General features: G+C 31.7%; 1 protein-coding gene across 2 annotated transcripts; it reads right to left on the bottom strand.

Moving 5' to 3' along the window:
- Window positions 1-1,061: 1,061 nt before the first annotated feature.
- On the bottom strand, window positions 1,062-11,501 carry LOC129315359 (uncharacterized). 2 transcript variants are annotated; one of them, XM_054958995.1, is made up of 18 exons: window positions 10,911-11,501; window positions 9,888-10,407; window positions 9,475-9,735; window positions 9,105-9,196; window positions 7,665-7,874; window positions 7,181-7,591; window positions 5,771-5,940; window positions 5,537-5,630; window positions 5,377-5,433; window positions 4,937-5,071; window positions 4,735-4,806; window positions 3,457-3,570; window positions 3,119-3,280; window positions 2,883-3,011; window positions 2,645-2,746; window positions 2,490-2,569; window positions 1,925-2,071; window positions 1,062-1,657 (listed from the first exon to the last, which is right to left on the bottom strand). In XM_054958995.1, exons 1-18 carry the CDS (start codon window positions 11,409-11,411, stop codon window positions 1,120-1,122), a joined length of 3,795 nt encoding a protein of 1,264 aa, XP_054814970.1. In that variant the 5' UTR covers window positions 11,412-11,501; the 3' UTR covers window positions 1,062-1,119. The 2 variants fall into 2 exon arrangements, with proteins under 2 accessions (XP_054814970.1, XP_054814971.1); XM_054958996.1 differs by having other exon boundaries at window positions 7,740-7,874.
- Between the last annotated feature and the right edge of the window lie 13,538 nt (window positions 11,502-25,039).

Here is a 25,039-nt window from a genome sequence, read left to right as displayed (position 1 = left end):
CAGTGTTACCTGATCTAAAGTTTAGGTACAATAACCCAAAATTTAACACTTTCTATGATTTTATGATTAAGAAATATTACATTATTATAAACAAATTATAAGATCTAGATATAAGTGCGCACACATACACATACACCCATATATGTATGTATGTATGTATTAATTATATTTTTGTATGAAACTAATAATAATAATAATTAAAAGACTATTTTTTACTACATGTTGTTATTTGGAAAGTATTATAGCAAGCCTGAAATAAAACGCCAAAAATAAAATTTGAATGACATGTATTTTTTTGGCTTGAAAAATATGTATGTAAATATCTCACAAACTTTCCAACATCACAATAGTGTCAAAGCAAAAAAAGAAGACACCCAAGCAATATTTTTTCATATATACCTACCGAAATCAAATCTTAAAATAATATTTAAGGAATCTGAATTGCTACCATTTATATCACACTCACTTAGTTGTTATGTCTCAATTTTTTTTTTTTTATCTCAAACCACCCTTAGTGATTACAAATATAAATTATTAAAAAGAGGAATATTTAATTTTAAGAAAACCAACCCGTGTTTTTTTTACAAATAACTAATTAAATTTCTTTAAGCTATATATGTTAGTTGCCTAGCACATATGTTTTGGGATCGGACGGCGTTGGGCCCCAAAAAAAGAACAGAGAGGATCGGACGGAGTGTATTTTGAAAAGTCAATATCCAGTGCCATTTTATATTTCATTCCACTGTATTAATTTTATATCTAATCTTTAACAAAATATTTTTTTTCCTTCTTTGATGCTCAACTGTTCAGATAAAATTTCAAAAAAATAATCATCGACTTTGCTGTAAAAAAAAAAAAATTACATCATCCATTTTCAAATATGAAAAAAATAATTAACTTATACAGTTTAAAAAATTGATTAAATATAATAGTTATATCTGTAATTAAAAAATTTAAACTAAATTATCTTTATAATCAATGAAATAAATTTATTATTTAATGAAAATAAACATTGACAAGGGACAAATTTAAAAAAAATGTAATATATGTCTATTAAAATTTATAGTTTTGTTTGTAAATAAAAATATCGTACAAACTAGCAGTGAAGTTCCTTATTTTCTATTTCTTCTTGGTCCTTGTCAGTTTTAAACTCTTGCCTTCAAACTTTTTTGCCATCCTGACGACACTTGCCATGCCTTTCCTTGCAGCAGCTCGGAGCTGTGGCCTACGACTCATCATCTTCCGATCAAGCGGCCAATATGCATAAGGCTCCATCTTCTCCTTTCTCTTCACTTCCCCACTTGCTTTCTTGCTGCCATATTCCCACCACCCACACTCTAATGTTTTTCTGCGCTTTTTCTTCACTCTACTTCCAGACTTGCCAGACAAGTGACTCTCAGCTTCTTCACTCATAGCAGCATCATCAAAATCAAGCTCATCAGGTTTTCTCTTCCTCCAATCCCCTTCCTCACGAATAATCAGGCGTCCTTCAGAATCTACTTCAACTTCTTCATCATCTAACATTGACTTTCTTTTGTGATGCTCGGATGATTTAAGAGCTGAAATTGTTTTTTGCCTGTCAAGCAAATCAAGTGGCTCTTCGTCTAATTGGTCAGGCAAGTGCTCAAGCAAATTCTTCTTGTATCTGATCTTTGACCTAGGTAGAATACAATAACAATGTTAAAATCCATTTCAATAGTGAACCACTCAAGATAAGGCACAAGAACAATCTCATTTTGCTAGGCTAGGTTCTATATTACTCATGGTTATCTGTTGGGCAAAATGAATCAAAATGTTTAACATCGCATTATTTATCCACAAGGACTAAAACCACTAAGATTGCAATTATCACTTATTTAACATCACATAATTTATCCACAAGGTAGTCAAAGGAAGACTCATTAGATTTAATACTACAGCTCACCGATATGAAGACGCTGCTGATTTACTGCATGAGAAAGACTTGCCCCCTCTGGAGATGGTCTTCGTGTTCAAGTATTCTGCATCAGTTCCTCCACTTTCTTCATCATCAAAATCAGAAAAAAAATTTGTATGGTTCCACATGCTTTGCCTGAATTTAGAGTCATATTGATCATCATCAATAACAACAACAATAAAGAATTGCATTGCATTGATCATATGCAGATTAAAACAGGTTAATTATTTTAATATGGAACATGACACAACAAACACTAAAAAAATGATGAGCTTTTCAAAGGTGGTCTAGGTATTAAAAATCACAAGACCAATCACAAAATGGCAATACTTTAAGTAATGAAGTTTAACCATCTATCAAGAAGCTAGCTTGCTAATCGCATTAGGCATCACATTAGGCATCGCCAATTCTCTTGCTTATCAGTCAAGATAAAATCAATTTGCACAAATTTAAGAGAACTGCAAATCAACATATTTGAGTGGGAAGGTAGTTTTGAAACAAGTGTCCTTGCTAGTAAAACCTATGTATAAATGTAAATAATCATAATATTAACCTGGATGTAGGTGCTTTTGAAAGACAAGATCTAGTTTCCTTAGTTTTAGCACCTCCTTTCCTTTCCTTCTGCTCTTTGATCTGCATTAAAAACAGGATTACACGTCTGATTGAGTGCTGATGAGAGATTTTATCATATGATGCTGTTCAACAGACCTTGCGTATGCAGGTAAGAAGTCTCATATGGTCTTGAGGCATGACAGCCTTAACCGCCTCCAGTCCACACTTCCTAACAAGCATTTCCAGAAGAAGCTTTGCCTGAAAAAAATTGAATCTCATCACAACATTATAATATGAACAAGAAGCAAAAGAAACAGAAAAATGGCAGCCACCAGCAACAGGTCAATGAAACTGCATTAAATGAAACATTACGATAGGATAGCCAAACACCAACCTTCGCTTTAAAATGATTGTTGGTGTTATCTTGCCAGTTCATCAAACTTTCCACCATGCTCTTCAGATGCGATTGCAACCATTCTATTTGTGATTTAGCTACTAATACCTTTAATAATCCTAAATTGGCCTGCAGCAAGATTCAACACTGGTTTACTTGATTTTGGAGCTTAAATCAATTACATTGCTGCATTCGGCATAGCATGTAACCATAAAACAAAAGAAAAGGAAGCAAACCTTTACAATCTCTCTGTTTTGTCTCTGAAGTAGGAGCAAAGTAGATGGAAGCAAATTGGAAGCAGTTGAAATAAGATCAGAAAACTCATAGCAAATACGAGCTAAACCTTTAGCTGCTGCACTAATCATATGTGGAGTTTCATTGACCAGGCCACTGGCAATCTAAGCCCAAGAAAAAGAACAGAATCAAATATAGTATATGGTCAACCTAAAAAATACACAGCTCATGTATAGTGGGTTAAGAATTAGATTACATTATCCAATCAAGGCAGACTTATATCAACTATTATACATTAATTTATCAATAATTTAGTGAAGAATTCAAAATCTATATTTACCATATTGAAAATCTGAAATAAATTTTCTCTATTCCCGCCTCTCTCTTCATCTCCAAGTGCATGACCAATTTCAACAAGAATGGCATAAGCCCTATTCCTAGTTTTTTTATTAGCCTGCAGAAATAATATATATTTTAAAGTTAACACCTCAGCAAACTTATCAAGTCAATTCAAAACATATTGACAGAAGTGATGTTTGTGTGAGATGACTAAACAACATACAGGCATCACACAATAAACATGACCAGCTGTAGTATAAGTGCCATTGCAGAAACAAGAGAATACAATAATAAAGGGTGGGACAAAAAATTGGTATAAAGCAATGTTTTTAACGCTTCAGCAAATATAATAAAATTCCTAGCAAATCAAATACATCTACAACTCTAACCCATGGAACTTTCGAAGAATAATATAAGCAATGAAAATAGAATCATATGATGTATTTCCAAGGAAGAACGCCAGCACAGATTTAACAAAAACGACAAAAAAAGGCAGAGTATTGGGGAAAATGGAATAGAAAGGGAGAAAATTCGTCTAAATTCATTCTTAAGAGATTCCATATGTCATAGGCTAACTATATAGTGGCTCCTAACTGAGGATAAAATTGGACAACAACTAATGAACTAGGCCTCCCCTACTGATGGGCCTTGGTGGACATATGAAATACTCTACCACTTTCTTTTCAAATTCACGTCTGCGATCTTGATCTTTCACCACTTTCTTCTCCAAAGAAATGATGGTAAAAAAAAAAAGGAAAGCAAGGGGAAATAGCTAGTTTGAATTCCTTCTCAAAAGATTTCATACATCAAAGGCTCCCCAATCATCATATAGTGGCTCATAACCAAGGATAAATCAGACGATAACTAATAGATTGTGCCTCAGATAATGATGAGCCCTGTACATACATGATACTCAGAAAAATAGACTTTGATTTGGATAATCAAGAGGAAAACACTTAACCCCAACTTTAATAAAACACAGAACCAAAATAGCGAAAAAATGCACATGCTCTAGACATGTCTGTGCTAGTAATAATACATCGCTAAGCTTACAAAAGGCACTGCATACTAAACCAACAAGCCCTCTCCCCAAAAAGAGAGAATGTAAATTCTATGGTGCTGTTCCTGTGCCCTAAAAATTCCTGGCAGGAGTAGCAAAAGCCAAAAGACATTGCATACTAAACCATATATTTTATTTTTACAATTGCCAAATTGAAATGAAAAGGGCATTAAATAAAAGTACTAGAAGAAAGTTTTTCCCACAAATAAACCAAATTACCTCCTTAAGAGCAAGTAATATTTCTGTAAGGAAAGTAGAAATAATTTCACGCCACCTTTGCTCCAGACTATCCTGTTGCAGTGCATAATTTCAAATACATTACACTTGCAATATGAATATAGTAATATTCTGCACATCAGATGCATCATGGAAAGAACAAGGTAGTTTAGAAAATGGAAGCAAGACCAATAACCATAAGTACCTTGGAGACATGGACTATTAGGAAGTGAAGGCAATTTATTCTATGGCGTTTGGAGGAAATCTGACAAGAAGGCAGAACTTCAAGCATAAGAGCAAGCAGCTCCTCCAACTTTGATGGGATAAAATCATTTGAATCCTGTTGAGAAAATCCATAAACAAACAAATTACTAGCTTGACACTAGCTAAGCAGCCAAAACACCAAATATTAATTTGGCATTTTGGTTCTCAAAGGAAACATAATGCACATTAACGGAATGACATTTTTCATTATGCTTCAACAACCAAGTTCAGACCAGGAAACTAGTAATTGCACAATCTGCATCCATTGAATGATTGAGGCAGGGAAGTTTCTTGGTGAACACTAGTCAAGATGAAAGGCCATATGATACTAAACATATTTTAAACTATTACATGAATCAGATGAGCAACTAGAGAAAATACCCTGAGAATGATTGAAAGTACTTTGTATCCCTTCTTCTGTATAACACCTTCAACATCCTGGAAACAATGATTCCTCATATTCAACATAACTTTTCATCACAAAAAGGAAGTTTAGGGGATTTATGCAAAGAACAAAGGATTATATATATCTCCTTCAAACCTGTAACGTTGGCTTTATCGCAACATATAGTAGATCAATCTCCTCAGCTTTTAAACCAGGCAACAGGGAAACTGCCACGTCAAGGAGTTGTGCCCTGGGATTATAAAAAAGAGAAAGAAATAAAATGATTACTGTCAGCTATATGCAGACACCCACCATGATCATAAGACACCTTAGAAAAATTCATGACACAAAAATCTAAGGCTGAAATAAACAAGTGGCGACAATGAACACCTGGCAACTGATAGCGACACATCATTTGATGACTCATCAACCTGCATGGAATTGGTGTTGGCTGCTCTAAAGGCTTGTTGTGTGACTTCTAAAAGCTCACGCATTGTCCTTTTGAAGAGCTTGGATGTCACTTGTCCATTTGATATGGAAGCAATCTCCCTGATTGTGTGCTGTAAACAGAACAAAATCATTTAGGAACATCTTAGAGTAAGTAAAGGCAACCAAGTGCAAATCCAAAACCACAGTGAAAAGGGAAAAAAGCTTACTGAAACGATTTGCATAAAACAGCTCTATTTATTTTATTCAGGTGGAACGATTACATACATAGAAGAGATAAGAGAAATTAAATCTAATCAAATCACCTAAATCCCTCCTATAATCTCAGAGCATTAAAAACAAATAAATACAGAAGATAATTATATCTGATCTAACAAATGAAAAATAGGTTTTGTTAGGTTTGGGCCTTGTAAGTGGCCGCAGGCCCACTTCCAACACTTACAAACAAGTAAGAGAATCTAGTACGCTTGTGAACAATGTGAACTATGAGGAATGTCTAAGAACTACATCTACATGACAACATTCTAATTTTGAATGAACCAGCTTGAGGAAGAAAAATTGCCAGATAATGTATTTGCAGTGAAAGCCCATATATTGTAACTCGGTATAAGCTTTCAAATTTGGAAGGCCTAAACTTGGAAGAGTCAGAGGTTAAATGTGTTGGCTGAAACTGTCTTGAGCATTCGGACTTATCTATGATTAGTAATGATCTCAGTCCTAACATGACGGTCATAATGTGGTGATTTAGAGTTTAGGACTGATTTTAGAGTAATTACCTTTTTGTGGAAACTAAAAGCCAATACAACAAGAAGAAGCTATTCAAGCAAACTACGCCTACATGTTCACACTGATCAACTCAATGCAGGCCTTAATTTTTTTTTTTGGGCCTGAAGTGCAAGCCTCAATTGACCACCTAGCCACATGGAAGCAAGCTTAGACAATGTTGTGAATTTAAATTCCCACTAACATCAATTGACATGACAATCATTGTTTTAGCATCTGCGACGATGCATCCCTTAGTGTTACCCCTACTATTGCAATGGGAGCTAGGAATCAAGTGACACAAGTGTAAAGACAATATGCACTTTATGGGTAGTGGATGGCAAAATCTGTCAGAATTCAGTCCTAGAACTAGAATGCAATCTGTAACATGTCATAGATAGTAATAACAGTATGAATGCCACGGATGCAGGTAACACATGCATATAACCATTACAAGGCAGAGACATGTATGATATAAAATCCCACATTAATCTCATCAATCTTAATATATATTTAAATCAGATCAGCCAAAAGGATTTTTCGGCAATAAAGAATTAAGAGAACTATTTCTGACTGATTTAACCCAAGTACCTGCAGACAACCTCCACCATCTTTTGTAGACTTCAAAACACATGTCAGAACACCTAAAAGTTGCTCAGCAGAAGACTTTAGCACGTTCAAATTGCTTGTTGCAACCTCTTTTGTATAATGGACCAAACTAGGCTCACTGGCCATATCTCCACCCACATATTGCTCGTAATCTTTTTCGTCCACAATTTTCTTGTTTTGCTGAATAAGAAGCTGCAAACTTGAGCATATTATTCCTCGAATGTCAGGTTCTTTTTGAAGCGTGTTATATAAAGTGCTTTTTGGATGGACCAGATCCATGAAACAATCAGCAGTGTCTAAAGGATAGTTGCAAAATGATGGCAGCAAAGACCACAATGAGTATGCAAGAGCATCCGCATTCCTTGATGACACAATCAGCCCTTGTAGGTCAAACTACAGAAAGTAAAAAGTAAGAAACAGATTGTCCTAAAGAATAATAAAGCAACTCATCATTAATATTTCATACCTGTTTAGACCTCTCCTTTAAATTATCAATCATTTTCAAAATTCCCTCTTTGAAAAAGTTTAGACGTGCACCTACAGTATAATGTTTTAGAATTGGAAATAGCCAAATATTTGCATTTGATAAGTCATCTGCTTCCAAATTCAAAGGTAGAAGAGAGAGAAAAGTTTCCAGTCCCATTGCAACAAGAGCAGAACCAAGGCACTCATGCAGCTGCATGTTTTAGAATATTAAATATCAGTCTGCAATACATTAAAAACTAAAAATTATATTAATGATCGAGCTTTTACCCCAATCCTACACTACAAATCAAACTGCCAATGAAATCTAATCTAGTGAGAAATGAAAGAAAATAAAGGTGCTCCCAATGTCTTTAATAACCAATTTATAGAGCATAATAAACTTAGATTAGCAGCACTGAAACTATATTTTTTTCATTTGCTAAAACATCAAATCTAACAATAGCACAAACATCAATCCAAATATCACATGCCAGAAACTAGATCTGCCACCTCATTAGGGGCTCTCAAAATTACTAAGACAGGTTACTTTCTTCTGAACTTCAAGATTGAAGTACAAGTTAAAACAATGTTCAACTTTTTTAACTGTTCAAAATTGAGATATTTGGTCTACATTTAATATGTAATTGGAAATTAAAAATAGACAATAGAACATGTATTTTGGATCTCACCATAAAATACATAACTATCAAGAATGTGTTATATAAATGTAATAGGAGGAAGTTCGTTGGGATAGTCAGTAAAGGAGTTAAAAGGCCGTTAGGAATGTTAGTAAGCCAACAACTATATATATATAAGGTGTAAGGGTCATTGCAATCAGCATGGTGTGGTGTGAACTAATAGACTATTTTTCCTTTCTTTGGTCTCTCTCTGCTCTCTCTGCTCTTTCTGTCACATTCCCTCTCAGATTCTCTCGCTTTTTCTCTTTCCTACCTCCATTCTATATCAAAATGCAAGATTAACAATAGACGAGTGATGTTTCCAATAAGGATCTGTTGGCGGACATCTATTTTGGGCTTGAGCCCATTACTATTATGGGCTTAACCTATTTTCTATTTAGGGTTTAAACTATTTTATTTCCTTTTTTTTCCTGTTATTATTATTAACAGATATTTAGGAATAAAATCATATTAGAATCTGATCATATTTGATTCAATGTAATTGTAATTTTAGCTATATGTACATTATCAAGTCATCAAATAAAACTGAACCAGAGTATTATTCAAACTCTGATGATTTCTGGATCCCCTAGTAAAACACATGCAAACAAGATGCAATGAATGATACATATTGCGTGATCTCTAAGTTGTACCACACATGCCAAAACGACAAAAAAAGAAGCAAATATGTCATATCAAAATTTCAACCTGCGTCAGGATTATTGAATCAAAATAAAATGTATTATTATAAAAGATAGAAAGACCTGTTTCCTAAAGGGAAAATCTTCATCAGGTAGCTTCTGAAAATCAGCTAAGTTTTTAACTATTCCCGTCATAAAATAAGTGGAATAATTTCCTGTATTGACAAAATTAGTCACAGCAAAATTCAGCAACAACGCACGCATACCGTGCTATAATTTGAAGTTTGAGAGATGAGATTATGAAGAAACAGAAACTATTCAATGAAAATATCCCAAACAGGGAGTTAGATAATTAATCGCTTCAATATAGTAGCCAGCTTGTACGCCCCACGATTTGAGAAATAACACTTCTACCTCTGCAGTTTAATGACAAGCAAAACATATATGAATGAATGTTGTGAAGTAGAAAAAGACTAGCCAGCAATCGAAGTACCCAATTTGCGAAACATAGCTGAAACAACTTCAAATACTTTGTCCCAGACAGCATCAAAATGATAATCAAGCAGGCTTTCAATAGTTGCAGAAACTTTTTCAATGATGGTAGGACCAGACCTCCTTGATGGAGTGTCTGCATTCAAAGATATCTGATCAACTCCCTGTTTAATCAAACTTTCATCAATACAAGAATGTATCAAACTCTTGAATGAACCAGTAGCTGCATGTATAGCCTCTTCATGTTCTGATGACAAAATATCTGTACATTTTAAAGAACGAAGCATACTTTAATAATTAATTTGTGACAGAAGGTGCACATATAAAGACACAGAATAGAGTTCAAGGAATTGAATTCTGCTAATATAAACATCATCTGAACTTCACCAATCGAAGTGCATCCAGAATCTTAACCTTTGAGAGCATTAAAGACAATAGGCAGCTGGATAACACACATTTGCCTATTAAGAGTAAAAACTTTATTCATTCCAACGTCTAGCAAACGAGATGTAAACGCCATTACATCTCCAGATATCTCATTTGTTGAGATAGAAAGAGCCAATGAATTTAGTAATTCAAGTAATGCTTCAGGGGAAACCTCTGATGCTGGATAGAGACAGAGAAAACTCAAACCATCAGTTATGCGCCTAGTGACAAGGGGTTGATGTAGATCCAAGAGAGTTTTGAAGTACTTAAGAATGCAAGTCTTGCACTTCAGTGACATAAGAGGAAGGCATTCTTTCAAAGCATCAAGAATATATAGAACCTGCTGAGCTCCCTTTGGTCCTTCACCAGAACGTGCATTTTCTCCACCAGCAACCAGCAGAAACCTCTCAAATATGCTTGTAATTCCTTCACTAGCAGATACCAGCAATGGCGATTCTTGGAAGCTCAGTAACACATCACGAAGACACAAATGTGATTGCCTTCTAACCTGTATATAGATCCAATTAGCACGCAATATCAAAGGGCAAGCGTTGTTTTCCCAGTCAGTGAACTTTGTCCGTATTCAACAGTTAAGGCAACTGAGACAAAGACTAATTATAACTGAGGAAGTCATGGAAGGTTCCTAACATAATTAGATCCTCTCTTGCATCTGTCTTGCTCTGTTATTTGGCTTTGTTATACAAATATAGTGTTAAAAGTATGAAACCACCATCAAATATCAACTGTCTTCGGCTATAAACGTGAAAATTATGCGCCGTTGACGATGAAAAAACGTGACATTGATATTCAAAATTTATCAAATTCGGGTTTATGATTATTGCTTTTTAACCAAATAAATTTGAAGATTAAACGCTAAGAAGACTTGAACCAGTGAATGTGAGTTTCTTCTAGGATATCATTAGGTCAATTTCAAGGTAGAGTGGCAAGGAATCCCACTGCTACAGAGAATTTAGATGATGAACAAGTTACAGAATTTGTTTTGTATAGTACCTTTGGTCGCGAATCTATGACGAACCCCAACAAGACACTGAGCAGCCGAGACACATCAGACCACATGAGACTATCCCTGTGTCTCAACAGATGCGAGACGCATTTCAATCCGGGAATAACAGAAGTCTCGGCCATTGAAGGAGACCGGAGAACTTGCACCAGAAGATGCGACAAAAAGTCCCTTTTCTTCTTCAATATTGCAACGGGTACACAGGTAATGACGTTGGAAAGAATTGTGAGCAGCGCGTCCACGAGGTGGTTAGGGGCGTCGGGTTCAGAACAGAGGCGGTCGAGGGAAGAACATGCGGCACCGAAGTAGGCAACATATGTGGAAGGGAGATTCTGTTCTTTGAACTCCTGGGACATGGCGCAGATAACAGCGCAGAGATGCTGATGACTTTCGTCGGTGGAATTGCCGAAGCGAGAAAGAATGGAACTGCAGAAATCTCCATTGTCTTCGTTTAGGGACAAGCAAGGTTCTTCTAGTTCGATGCCTTCCATGGCTCTAGAGCTAGCAGTGAGTGCGAAAAACCTAATTGCTTGCGCGCAGAGACGGGCCAAGGTTTTTCGAGGGCTCAAGAAAGGACGTAAGATTCTGAAACCTTGGTAAAGATCTTGATAACGGGGGAATTATTTCATTCAACCTCATAAGCCGTACAAAGTTGGAGCATATACATGAAGAATCGCACGTAATCCGCCGCCCATAACATCGCACGTAATCTGCAAACGATTTAGACACCAATTTTATATTTTTTATTTTTTTAATTTAGATTTTTAAATATTTATTTAAGATTAACTGAGTTTAATTAGATATTATTTAATTTCATTAGATAATCTTAAAATTTTAACTAATTAAATCTTGAATTTTAAAATATAAATGATATTTTTAATATTTTTACACATTTGCAAGTTAATTTTATTTTATTTGTGCATATCTCCTAAATTTAATTTGAAAAATATTGATGGATTATTATTATTATATATATGAAAGTAGGATTAAAGGCTACAAGAGAATATCATATGTCTATTTTTAGGTTTGCTATAATTCTGTGCTTCGGGGTGTGATTCTTACATTCTGTGCTTCCGAATCAGGTTTGGGGTTAGATTCGAGATGATTTTTTTTTAATATATATAAAATATATTATTTATGTTTGGAATTAGGTGTAGGATTAATTATTATTTTTTAGATGTATTAAAAAAAAACTTTATCTATTTTAAATCCAAATCTGATCATATTTGAATTTAAATTAATACTTATATATTTAAAATTTAGCAAAAAAAATATGTGTTTAAAATTTTCTGTCTGTCCTCATGATTTTTAAAAATTTTGAAGCACCCTAAATATTTGCTAAAAATTAAGATTCATGTAATCAATCATATAATAAATTTTAATAAAAAATTATTAATATATCTTGGGTGATTTTTCAAAATTTCAATCGTATAACAAAGTGTATATATATCTATTCAAAATTCAAATATATAGTTTTTAGTTATGGGATAAAATATTACTAAATACTAAAATTTAAAATTTCTCAAAATAATTATTTATGCTAAATATGATTCAAATTTTTGAAGAAATGGGTTAAAAGCTATAAGAGAATGCTATGTGTTTATTTTTAAGTTTGCTATAATTCTATATTTCAGGATACATTTCTTATAATTTTGTGCCTCAGAATTAGGTTTGGGCTTAGTTTTTAGATGATTTATTATTTTTTAATGTATATAAAATATATTATTTAGGTTTGGAGTTAGGTGTAGGATCAATTATTATTTTTTAGATGTATTAAAAAATAAATTTTATCTATTTCAAATCCAAATCTGATCATGTTTAAATTCAAATTAATACTTATCTATTTAAAATTTAGAAAAAAGAATATGTGTTTAAAATTTTCTATTTGTCCTCGTGAGACCCTAAATATTTGCCAAAAATTAAGGTTTGATATAAATTTTTATTAGCTTCTCCAATTTTTCAAGTAAATTGTTTGGCATACCACACTTATACACAAGCATCTAACTCCAACATCCACGCACTGCTTAGTGATTATAAAGCGGACGCTGCTACAATTGGTAAATTACACAACATTTTCCCTTGCCTCCAAATTTTAGTCTCAATTTTGCTACAACTTTTCATTGGCAATTGTCTCTAATTGGCATACATGAAAGGAGTCTAGAGATGAATTTGCTAAATAGGTGAATAATCTAACCTTGTCTTTAACTTTCATTATGGTTTGTATTAAATCTGAGCTGGCTTGAATTTTGTATTTTTCCTAGCTATCTATATTTTTTTTTTTGGAAAAATGTCTAAGCCCATTCAGATATTGTAGTTCACATGATGGTAATAATATTCCATTGCAATATAGGTTTGCGTCTCAATCCCAACAAGCCAATATATAGCTATTAATTTTTTATTACCAAAATATGTCATATAGTTGGATGACAATTAGTCTTTGAATTGAGACTCACCTAAAATTAACTCCACTTGAAGGACAAAGAAGGCTCCATCAAACAAGGATGCTCATGTAATTAGCCGAACAAGGAGCAAGGAGAAAGCGAAAAGGATAAGAAACAGCACATAATCACTTTGGAGGCAACTTTGACCATTTTGCTGCAACAAGAAAGGCAAGAATGTTGACAATTTTATTGCATGTTGAAGTCACCACTTGAGAGGTAGAAGGTCAAGCCACTGGATTAATGTTGTCATTTATATAACAAATGAAGCTAATCTCAATCATACCTAATGACTAATTTGAAGGCAAACTAGGTAACAACACCCAACCTCATGAGTGTTAATTGAAACATCCACGCTGTTGAATAACAGTATTTTTAGTTGTTTACGAAATGAGGCAAAGGTGAATTTCAAGCCAAAGTAACTTCTCCAATGTTTTGGGTGTCTTTACAATTTTCTACTTCGAAAGATAGTTTGTTTATTAATTTTTGGATTGGTTCAAGATGATATTTTAAATATTAATATATATATATATATATAATATTAATAGAGTAGCTAAAAGATACATAGTTTCTAATTTCTAATTTTTAGTTTTGAAAGATATGTAAATAATGTAAATAACATTTTCTATTTAAATGGCAATATTTTTTAATTAGATGAAATGAGACAGGGTTGGATTTGATATTCTTCCTCGATTTTACTTTTTAGGGTTCCTTTTTAGTGATTGCTTTTAAATTGGATTGAGGATTATGTGATTAATTTAAAAAAATTACCCTAGGTAATTTGTTTTGATTTTATTGTAATTACCTAAAACAATAATAATATCATCCTATATCAATCTAAAATATTATTCTACATAACTATAACCGATTAAGATGTTACAAATATTAATATTAAGATTAAAATCTAAATATATTAGGTAATCAAATAAGATTTTTTTAAGATTTTGAATTTTTTTATTTCTATAATATGATTATGTGGTTTCAACGTTAATAATATACTATTTTTAAATTTAATTATTTTCTTGAAAAATCTTTATAGTATAATCTAATATGTTGGGTTGATTTCGATTTAATTTTTATATAATATAATTTTTTTATTTTTAAAAATTATATTTCTAATTATCTTAAAAAATCTAATTGTATAATCTAATTATTATTCATGTTCGGTTTAAGATTAGTAAATACTTAGATTTAAAATTTAAATATTAATCAAAATCCCTTCAAACCCATGAGATAGCCAAAACTATGAATGTCATATAGACTATATCCCTTCAAACCTATGGGATAGCCAATAAAAACACATGTTTGTTTGTGCTCGTCAAACTTACATATAACCCTGGGATTGTGCACATACATTAAACACCCAAAACTACATAAATGTACATAAGTTGGTGGCTTGTGAAGCAATACCTCATATGGCATCTTGTGGTGCAAAGCTTCGGATGGGAGGCAATTGATTAGGTGTATTACGGCTAGCATGCATTCCCCCAAAATTATATTAGCAAACTTGCTTGAAAATGCATAGCACAAGCCACCCCTATGATGTAGCAGTGTTTCTGTTCAACTACTGAAAACTATCATTTGTTCATATCATTTTCATATTTTTTTGGGTTAATTTGTAATTTGCCCTCAAACTATTCTCAAAGGAACAATGTTACCCCTAAATTAATCAAATTGGAGCAATGTTGCCTCCGCCGTTAAAACGTCCATTATTATAGCCAGTGGGACCCATTTTCATGAGCTAAGGTGTAATTTTGCCTCTAAACTATTCTCAAAGCAACAATATTGCCCTCACCTTTTAAAAATCATAAAATTAAATTAAAAAATTATAATAATATTAAATGTATATATAAATATAAAATTATAATAATATTAAATTAAAATAATTTTAAAAGTATATATGAAATAAATATAAGAAAAAAGTTTATAGTATGATAATAAAATATTGTGAATTTAAGAATATTATAAATTATAAGTTTATAAATTGTTAAATGTAAGTGGATCTTGATTGAATTAGATATGAGTAGAGTCAAAAGTATTTGTATTTGCACATATAACTATCAACTGGAGCCATCATTAACGATTCAATTTTGACTAAAAATTATTTTCATGATTGAGTTGGATTGGACAAGAGTTATGCCGCTATTAAACCATAAATTGAAGTTGAATGAGGAACCAGAGCAGTTTTCAAAAAATTGGATGATTTTAAATATAATATTAAAAAAGCTTACAATTTTTTTAAAAATAAAAAAATTTAAAAATTAGATCTTACAAAAAGCTAACTTTATTTTTGAACAATTTACATGTGTAAAATATGATTTGAGACTATTTTTTTTTATAAAAATGCCAATAGTTATAGGTGCAAATACAGATACTTTTAAGTCTACTTATACATAATTTAACCAAGATACCCTTATATTTGACAAGTTTTAAAATTATAGTTTATATTTTTTCTTATATTTATTATATATATATATAATATTATTTTTATTTAATATTATTATAATTTTATTTTTATTTAATTTTATGATTTTTAAACGGTGAGGGCAACATTACTCATTTGAGAATAATTTATAAGCAAAATTACACTTTAACTTATGAAAAGTGGGTTTTACTAGTTACAGTAACGGATGTTTTAATGGCAAGGGCAACATTGCTCCAATTTAATTAGTTTACGGACAATATTATTACGATGAATAGTTTAGGGGCAACATTGTTCCTCTGAGAATAGTTTAAGGGAAAAATTACACCTTAATCCCATTATTTTCCCTAGATTTTGATACTTTTTAGGGGTATTTTGTGCATATTAGAAGCATTTAAGATCATTTGGCTACTTTTGTAATTTTCAAAACTTTCAAGGCAAAAATGCAAATTTATGAAAGTTTAGGGGCAAAACTATAATTTTTGAAAAATAGAAAAATCATCATTTGCTAATTTTTAGTTCTTCATTAATCTCATGAGTTTAATTTGAGTTAATTCAACTTATATTGTAAGTTATTTATTAAAACATCCTTTAAGGTACACATTTTTTGTATTTTAATTTTACTTTCCATAAATTTTGGAAGTATTTTAGGTTTAGTTTTTGTAATCAAGAACTCCTAAGAAACTTCTCATAACTAAATTCATCTCCTAATCTTTCATTTAATCACTTTAATTCACTTCATAACATTTTCATAATTTATACTTAAGTTGGATAAATTTATAAGACACAAAATTATTCGTTCACAATTTGCTATTTAATGAATTCATTATATGTTTTAGGCCATGGGAATCTCTTGGATGATGATGGAAACCCCTTGCATGAAATTTTAGCTCTTGGATGAGCTATTTTGATGATAAGAAGGTCACACATGGTTGATGAAATCTCAAGAAAGCATAAGGATAATCATGGCAATTTTATCTTCCAAAATTAATTCCCCTTTTTTTCTTATTTTTGCTATGTATTTTTCTAACATCTCCATCATGTCATTTTCAAATTTTTCCATCCATTTTCAGATTATTAGATGCCTTTTATTTTCATTTATTACCATTTAAATAATTCATTCTCAAAATTTATGGCCATACATGAAACACCATATGAAAGGATCCTTAGATGCACACATGGCTCACACCACTTTAGGGCACTTGGTAGGCATGATTCCTAGCCATTAGATTGGTCTAAATCAGCCTCAAACAGCCCCAAAAAATTAGAATCATGCTCCACATCAATAGTCCATTCATTCATATTTTTCACTCATCTTCCACCTCCATTCATCTTCATCTTTTCTCTTAAGAATACCTATGAACCCTAGAACCTGTTCCACCACTTCTCCACCTTAGGCCCCTCCATTTCACTATCCAAATACATCAAAATACTCCCCTAACACTCCACGTAAAAACCTACTAAAAAATACTTCATCTACTCTATTTCCATTTTGGCTAAATCTCAAGGTTTTCATCCAATGTGGTCTCCAAAGTTGGTCAATAAGGAGAAGCTATAGGGATGCTAATGAGGTGTGGCTAGGCTTGTTTTCTCTTCCTAGGATGCATGGATGATCTCTCTTTGAGCTCTTACATTTTAGGAGTTTCTCTTATCTCTTACCTCTTATTTAATTCCTTAAATTTTGATGCTTATGACATTGTAATGATAATGGTTATTGGAATTGAACTTTGTGATACTTGGTTAAGTATTATATGAGGTTATTATTTATTTATTTACCAATTGAGGTGCTGCCATAGTGATTTTGATGCTATAAAAATGTTATTTTATTCAATCCCTTATTGTATTTAATTTTTTGTTGCCTTTTGTGAGCTTGTGAGTCATGATTGTGCATTAAGCACACTTGGGTTTTGGCTAATTATTTTCTTAATTAATTTGAGGTCTCATTTGGTTAAGAAAAGGGCTGGAATTGGTGATTAATTTCATAATCAATTGGTCATTTTTAATCATAATTAGTTCTAAGGGTTAATTTAGGGTCTGAGTTAATCTAAAAAACTTAAGAGTGCTAAATTTCTAATAGCTATTAAGATGACTTTAAAACCAATTGGGATTAAGAGGAGATTAATTAGGTAGAGCAAGGATTAGAGAGGGAGTTCATGCGCCTAGGAAGATAATCAATTTGCATTTTAATCACATATTTCAACCATTTTCCAAATCTATCAAAATTTTGAAAATTATAAAAAAATAGTTTTCATTTAATCTTTGCTTCTTTAAGTCCTAATCAACCAAACCCAATCAAATTGTTACTATGCTTGGTAGATTTAAATAACCAAGGTGTTAATTTTTAATCAACTCCATGAGAGATTCGACCTAGGTTTCTTCATATACACATTAGAGTGTTTATTAGTTTAATTTGGGTGCTTAAGTGACTAGTGCACACCAACTACCCTATTCTGTTAAGGATTGTATGGGCACATGGTTTATAGCACAATGCCCTTCTCAACATACAAACTGAGCATGTAGCTGGATTGAAATTTTGAACCATTTCCTATATGTATCGTTTTTACTCAGGCCTTATGTTATGCCCCAAAAACGTATGGTGATTGGCGCGAGAGCGAATCACTTCACACATTCCCGTAAGTCTCAAAATGAAAATTCATTCCGTTTTAAAAATAAATAATCAAAATATGTGAAAATTCTAACATTTCTAATACACTAATTGTCATAGCAAAGCTTCAACATTTTTGTAAAAATTTCAGTAGAACCTCTCCTGTAAATAAGATTTCCCAAACATTCAACAACACAATTTTCACAAAATATAGTATCAATCAGGAGTTTAGCTCCTTCCAGCCAATAAACAATATATATATATACACACACACACATACTAAAATAAAGTCCTAACAACAATCTATGTGGAGCAACTGACCGTTCTTTTAAATTTAAAGTACATGAGTTTTAAAATAGTTACATCAAAAGGTAATAATACCAAGTGCAATTTCCACCTAGTATAATTGTTTTGCCCTTTTGAGGTTGGCAGTAGGATCAGTGTCAACTAATGAATCTGAGACCAAAATAAATTTTTTAGTGAATAGCATTTCCATAATAAAATTTAAAAGAATTAAAACAATGAACTCAAATAACAATGTAAACTAATTGAAAGACGATAATTCAACATAATAGTCTTATAAGTCTGTAAATCATAATCATAATCATAATCATAAAATGAGATTGAATTAGAATCACTTTATTTTTATCATGCTTAAAGAAAACATATTTTTCATACATAAATCAAAATGATACACTTGCTAACTGAAACCATTGAAATTTTGAAAACACATGTTAATCAAAGTTTAGAATTTGTGAGAACTTAACAGAACAGGTAACAAACATGGACACACAATTCATGAGAGTAAATAATTAAATACGGCTTATGCTACAAAGACAAATGTGGACACACAATCCACGACCGTAAGTAATCAAATGTAGCTAAAGCCACAAAACCAAATATAGACACATAGTCTATGAGGGCAATACTAACCAAACGTGACTTAAGGCCACGAAATCAAATGCAGGTACAAAGTCCATAAATAACAAATGCGAGAACAAAACCTACGAGACAAATTAGTTAGTTATTAATAACCACAGTGCTATATGCTAACAAAATTGCCATTAGCAACAGTGTTCTATTTAAAGTCCTTTAAAAATTACATTTCAAACATGGGAGAAAAATAATCATTTCTACAATAAAATTATCATTCTCAATACTAGATTCGCATGAATTATTTCACATCTCAAAATTTGCCAAAATAATACTTTTTAGCTAATATACAAATTTGCATTAATAAAGTAACCAAGAAATTTTAGAGTTTAATAAGTAAAAATTCCTTCATCAATCTTGAAAATATATTTATTGAGGAAAAATAAAACGTACATATCTTAATTTAATTATCCTTCATCAATAGTCCATAATTTTCAAAACTAATATAATTCATAAGAGTAAAATATGTTAGTAAAAGACTATTAAAATTAAATTAAATAGGATGCTATTCACTTACATGTCAAAGCTCCAAATTTCCAAAATATTATGTCTTTAATTTCTACTAGAATCCTCTTATTCCATACACCCTATAAGGATATAAATAAATATAATTTTAATAATCTTTTAATTTATTACACAATCTCACCCAACCATTATCATTTAAAATTCCAAAACCAACATCATACTTTAGAGTTGATCTAAGTATTATCATTAATATCACTAATATGTTTTAGTCAAAATAATTTATTTACTTGCAGCCAAATTTTCTCTCAGACTTTGCACCAACATCTTAAGTGCAATTGCTTCCAATTATTCAATTAAAATATCCAAAAATCTATCAAGTACCCATACAAATTCCAATTATTTAAATAGCTACATGCAACTCATTATCAAGATCCTTTACAAATTTACAAGTTAATTCACAAATAAATAACTTCTATGCTAACATACTTCTCACAAGGACCAATGAAATTTTAAAAAATGCAAAGTCAAGTAAAACTTCTTCTAATAGGGCATTATGTCAAGCACATCTCATGCATAAATTATTCAAGCTCAACCAAACTTCTACCCCTTGGATCCCATTTTCCAAAATCCTCTAATATATATAAATGAGCAATCAACCTCCTAAGTTCCTTCTCCTCATTGGAGAAATCAATCTTAACTTAAAAAAAATTAATTCATCATTTTTTATATTTTACTTGGCAACATTAAACTAGAATTCCAGCTCAATATTTAATTTTCCTCTTCTCCAAAACAACACGAGCAACAACAAATCATGCACTAGAGTTTTGTAATTTCACACAGTAATAGCAGAACACATACTCACATGTACACAAGGCTAACAAGAAAAAAATGATGAACGGAAGGCTCCTCACCTTGGTAGCCATGACACTTAAACTAGAAGAAGCTACAGTAGAACAAGGAAGAAAGCTCAAAGCTACTACATGTTATAGGAAGGAGAAAAATCAACGGGGCTTCCACAGTCTCATTTTATGTCTCAAGTAGCCAACCACACATGCACAGAGAAGAAGAAAAATGAAGCCTATAGTAGAATAGGGGAGAGGTCCATCAAGCATTGCTTACTAGAAGGAAAAGAATTGAATTAGTAGCGACAAACCAAGCTTTTAATAGTACCACCAGTAGGTTTGGTGACTCGGCTTCTCACTATAGCAACAACCTAAATGTGGATGACACAAATGGAGCAGTAGACAGATAAAGAGAAACAAGATAGGAGATATGAAAGTGAACCTCTTGGACATTTCAGAATTGCAACATTCCTCTACCTTACTTGTGAATCCTAAAATGAGAAAAGGGATGGGAATCTAGAAGGATGGAGAAATGAGTTGCACCAAAATTCTAGATCTCTCTACCTCCTTCTCGCACTCTATAAACTGACTTCAATAAGAGAGAGGAGAAAGAAAAAGTAAATCTGGTGAGAGAGGGGCATTTTAGTAATTTTAAAAGAGCTAAACAAAATTGAAATCCGATTTGTGCATTAGGGGATTCAAACCTGGGACCTTCAGAATGACTTAGCATGCACACTTTAACTCTACCAATACTTCATGTTGTTATAATTATCCCAAACATAAATAAAATATTTTCTAAACAAGTTATTATATATTTATTATTGTCATTATTATTTATTATGTATGTGTATATTTATTTATTTAAAAATATTTTTTTTAAGGTTATTACACCTCTTATTGGATCTCTACCATAGTGAGGAACATTGGTAGGTATGTCTTCACATCTTACTTATGCATTATGAGATAGGCCTAAAGAATGTGACTAAAGTCATATAAAATGGTGAGATAGTAGTGTGCATAGGAAATTTATGGCACCTTAAAATTAGAGTAAAGAAAATCCATGGCCTTAGAATAAGAGCGGGAGCCTTTGGTTGGGCGACCCCTCACAATTGGAGAGTTAGGTGATCTAGTCATATGGACTAGACTTATATTGTAATGGATTCCATCAAATGTTACAAAGAGTGACATAAGGTGGTTGCATTTGAGCATATGAATGTTGTACGTGTGATGCATTGAAAACTTTGTATGTTTCACCTTAAATGCAATATATTACTTGACTTTATATATACTATACGTTAATACACCTTAATTAAACTATTTAGTTATTAAGACTGTTAAATCTCACTCCTATTACTTAATGTTTTTCTAGGAGATGATAAGACAAAGGGAAAAGGGAAAGCCTCATAAGCCAAGCACTAGAGATCTCATTTGTATATTTTCTAGCACTTATTTTTTGTGTAATGAAGTTACTGTTTTGCCAACATAGGATTATTGTACATGTTTAATTATAGATCATTTGCATGTGAGCCCTGATTATTAACTTGGACATTTTTTATGGGTGGCCTTAAGTTTTATGAAAAGGCCAATATGGAAATATGTAATGATCATGATTACTGCTTTGGCCATATTTTGATATATCAATTTGATATGGGAAGTTATGCATATATGAGATTGCATGTGAATTATAATGTAGGATGATTAGAGAGGAGAGACACTTGTTAGAGTGCATGAAGTATAAATGCTTGTTTTGGTACTAAGTATTTCACAGTCCTCATATGGTATCGAGTTATGGTGTAACTAGGCCACTAGTTAGATAGTTAATTTATCTATGTGTGAATGATTGGATTACCTTAATCAAAGGTTTGAGAAATTAATTAGGTAGTTTGGAAGTTCAATTTTTGTTGCTACAATATATGTGCTAATTATGCACTTGAGCCGAGGTAGATTGTGTGTCTGATTGAGACGTATGTGTACGTGGGTACTGGCCATGTTAGATAGAGCTGTTGGCCATGGCAAAGTAGTCTTTATACCATATGTCATGGCGGATACATGTGTGAGAGTTTCCATGGCGAATGGACTTCTAGCCATAATAGACATGCACAATATTATTTCAAGTCCCTATCTCAATGCTATTTTAATTTACCATGATTCTACATATTGTTCGTACTTTGATCCTTAAAGAATTTCAATGTAACACTTTGTTATTATCTTCAAATGATTTTTGGGATTTCATCTTCAAATTTAGTTTTATAAGATTAATATCCCAGTGTAGCAACGGTTGATCATTAGTAATCAAAGGTTGTGTATTTAGTTGAGCTTAATTAGAACTAATGACAAAGGTCATTACATATTAATTATCTAATTACATTACATATATCTATGTGTGTATAATGTGTGTGTGTGTGTGTGTGTGTGTGTGTGTGTGTTGGCTATCAGGGAAGAATCTTCTAGTTTTTCAATAGATATCAATATATATTCTTAATAATTCTTTACATTATATATGTGATTCAAAATAATCAAACAAGTTATGCCAACAATGTATTTATTTATATTAGTAAACTTCTAATTTACTATACTATATTTCTTAACCAACAGTAAACTTATCAATTTTTAATAACATAAGACTCATTTAAAATCTTAATATGACATCTATTTGGCAGATCAATTGGGCTTTGAGAGGAAGTAAATAAATGAAAATCAATACACATTAACTCACACTTGTATTCTAACACCTCCCCCTTGAGTGTGAGTCACATAAAACTACTCCTCTTATCCCCATATTTCAAATATGGTGATGAGCATATATAATAAATCCAAAAGCATACAATTCACTCATAAGCCCAAGTTCTTTGTATTTCACAAGCAACCATGGATTTCAATTCAATTGAGCTATTACCTTCAAACTTTTAGTGAACTAAATAGATCTATGCAACCAAAGCTCTAATGTAGATCTATAGGTCATTATTATGTTATCAATTCTTTTTTTTTTTTAACCATAGAATAAAATTTCATGTTCTCTTCAGGAACTATAGGCAATTTTTTAGGAACTTTCATATATTAATTGCTTACATACATACATAAAACACTTATTTTCATTATCAATTAATAGCATACTTCAATTGGCTTCTTTCGATGCATATTCTAAGCATGAGACATAAAATCTCTTCATCCAAGCAAAAAATTACTTCTTTTTCATGTATTTTGAAACATCCCAAGACTTATTTGTTGACTTTATAAAGAAATTCAAGAGGAATTTGAAGAGATCCTTAAGAATTAAAATTAAAATACATAAAGACCAAAGTATAATGATTTAAGATATTTAGAGGCTGAAATGAGATGAAGGAAATTAGAAAGGAATTTGAAGACAAATTCATCAAGTCAAATTCAACATTTCATAAAATAAGATCTAATATATGGATTATTAACATTATAATATAGAATAATAAATATGAGATTTATAACTTTCTTTCAAGTTATCCCAACATTTAAACACTCATGAATTTAGCTTCCAATACACATATGAAGTTTCAAAATATCATCACATAAATGATTTTGTCAATCAACATCAACTATCTACTACTCATAATACATTTTCTTATAAAATTAAATAATTTCTCATTCTCCCGGTTCAAATGTGATACGAATATATATTGTTACTCAAGTATCACATACAAGTTTAATTGCAATATATATGTGTATTATCATGACAAATGTTTAAAATTCATATGTATAATTAATATTTAATTCCCATGGAATATTAGAATATTTAATTTCCATATTTTTTTAAATTTGGAAATAAATTAACATAATATATTAATGATCAACAACAACAAACTTCTTGATCCACCTATCTTCATGTGGCCAAGAAGAATCAAGAAATGATCAACAACAAAATCCTTAGGTCCCATTTGATATGATATAAGAGCTTTTGATGGAATTAGGTTTAAAAGTGTATTTGGTATAATGATGGAATTCTAATATAATTTTAATAAGTATTTGTACTTATGATAGTAAAAGACCAAAGTACCATATTGTTGATGAGGGTATTAGTGAGAAGAAAATAGATTCCATGAACAATGACTCAATTCCATGGGAATGATGACGGTATCACATTCTAGGACTTTTGATAGAATCATGATTATTTCATACCAAACACATTCTCAAATGTATTCCTTGTTTGTTTTCAATTCCAAACTTAGGATTTCCAAATACCAAACATTCCCTTAGAGTTCATGCTTTATACTAATTCATTAGAGCATCATGCTTATAACGTATTATAAAAATAAGAATATAAGAGATTGAGATGAGAGAAATGAAGAAGACAAGAAAGAATTAAGGGAGAAAAATAGAAAGAGATTCTCATTCACTTCAAGCTTACCATCATTTGGTACATGTCCACTATTTATGGGCCACA

The sequence above is a fragment of the Prosopis cineraria genome, unplaced genomic scaffold (genome assembly GCF_029017545.1).
Source record: "Prosopis cineraria cultivar Desert tree isolate PC_DT_omini unplaced genomic scaffold, ASM2901754v1 PC7, whole genome shotgun sequence".
In the NCBI taxonomy this organism is placed as follows: domain Eukaryota; kingdom Viridiplantae; phylum Streptophyta; class Magnoliopsida; order Fabales; family Fabaceae; genus Prosopis; species Prosopis cineraria.
Note: the sequence above shows the minus strand (reverse complement) of the source record. Positions and strands in the feature narration are given on the sequence as shown.

Bases quoted from the DNA above. Each gene is read 5' to 3' on its own strand.
- LOC129315359 (XM_054958995.1), bottom strand. From the start codon at position 11,411: ATGGAAGGCATCGAACTAGAAGAACCTTGCTTGTCCCTAAACGAAGAC. The intron at 7,875-9,104 runs GTCTTTCTATCT...TAAAACATGCAG, and splicing joins ATTTTCCCTTTAGGAAACAG to CTGCATGAGTGCCTTGGTTC. The intron at 2,072-2,489 runs GTTAATATTATG...CTCTAAATTCAG, and splicing joins TCAAAAGCACCTACATCCAG to GCAAAGCATGTGGAACCATA.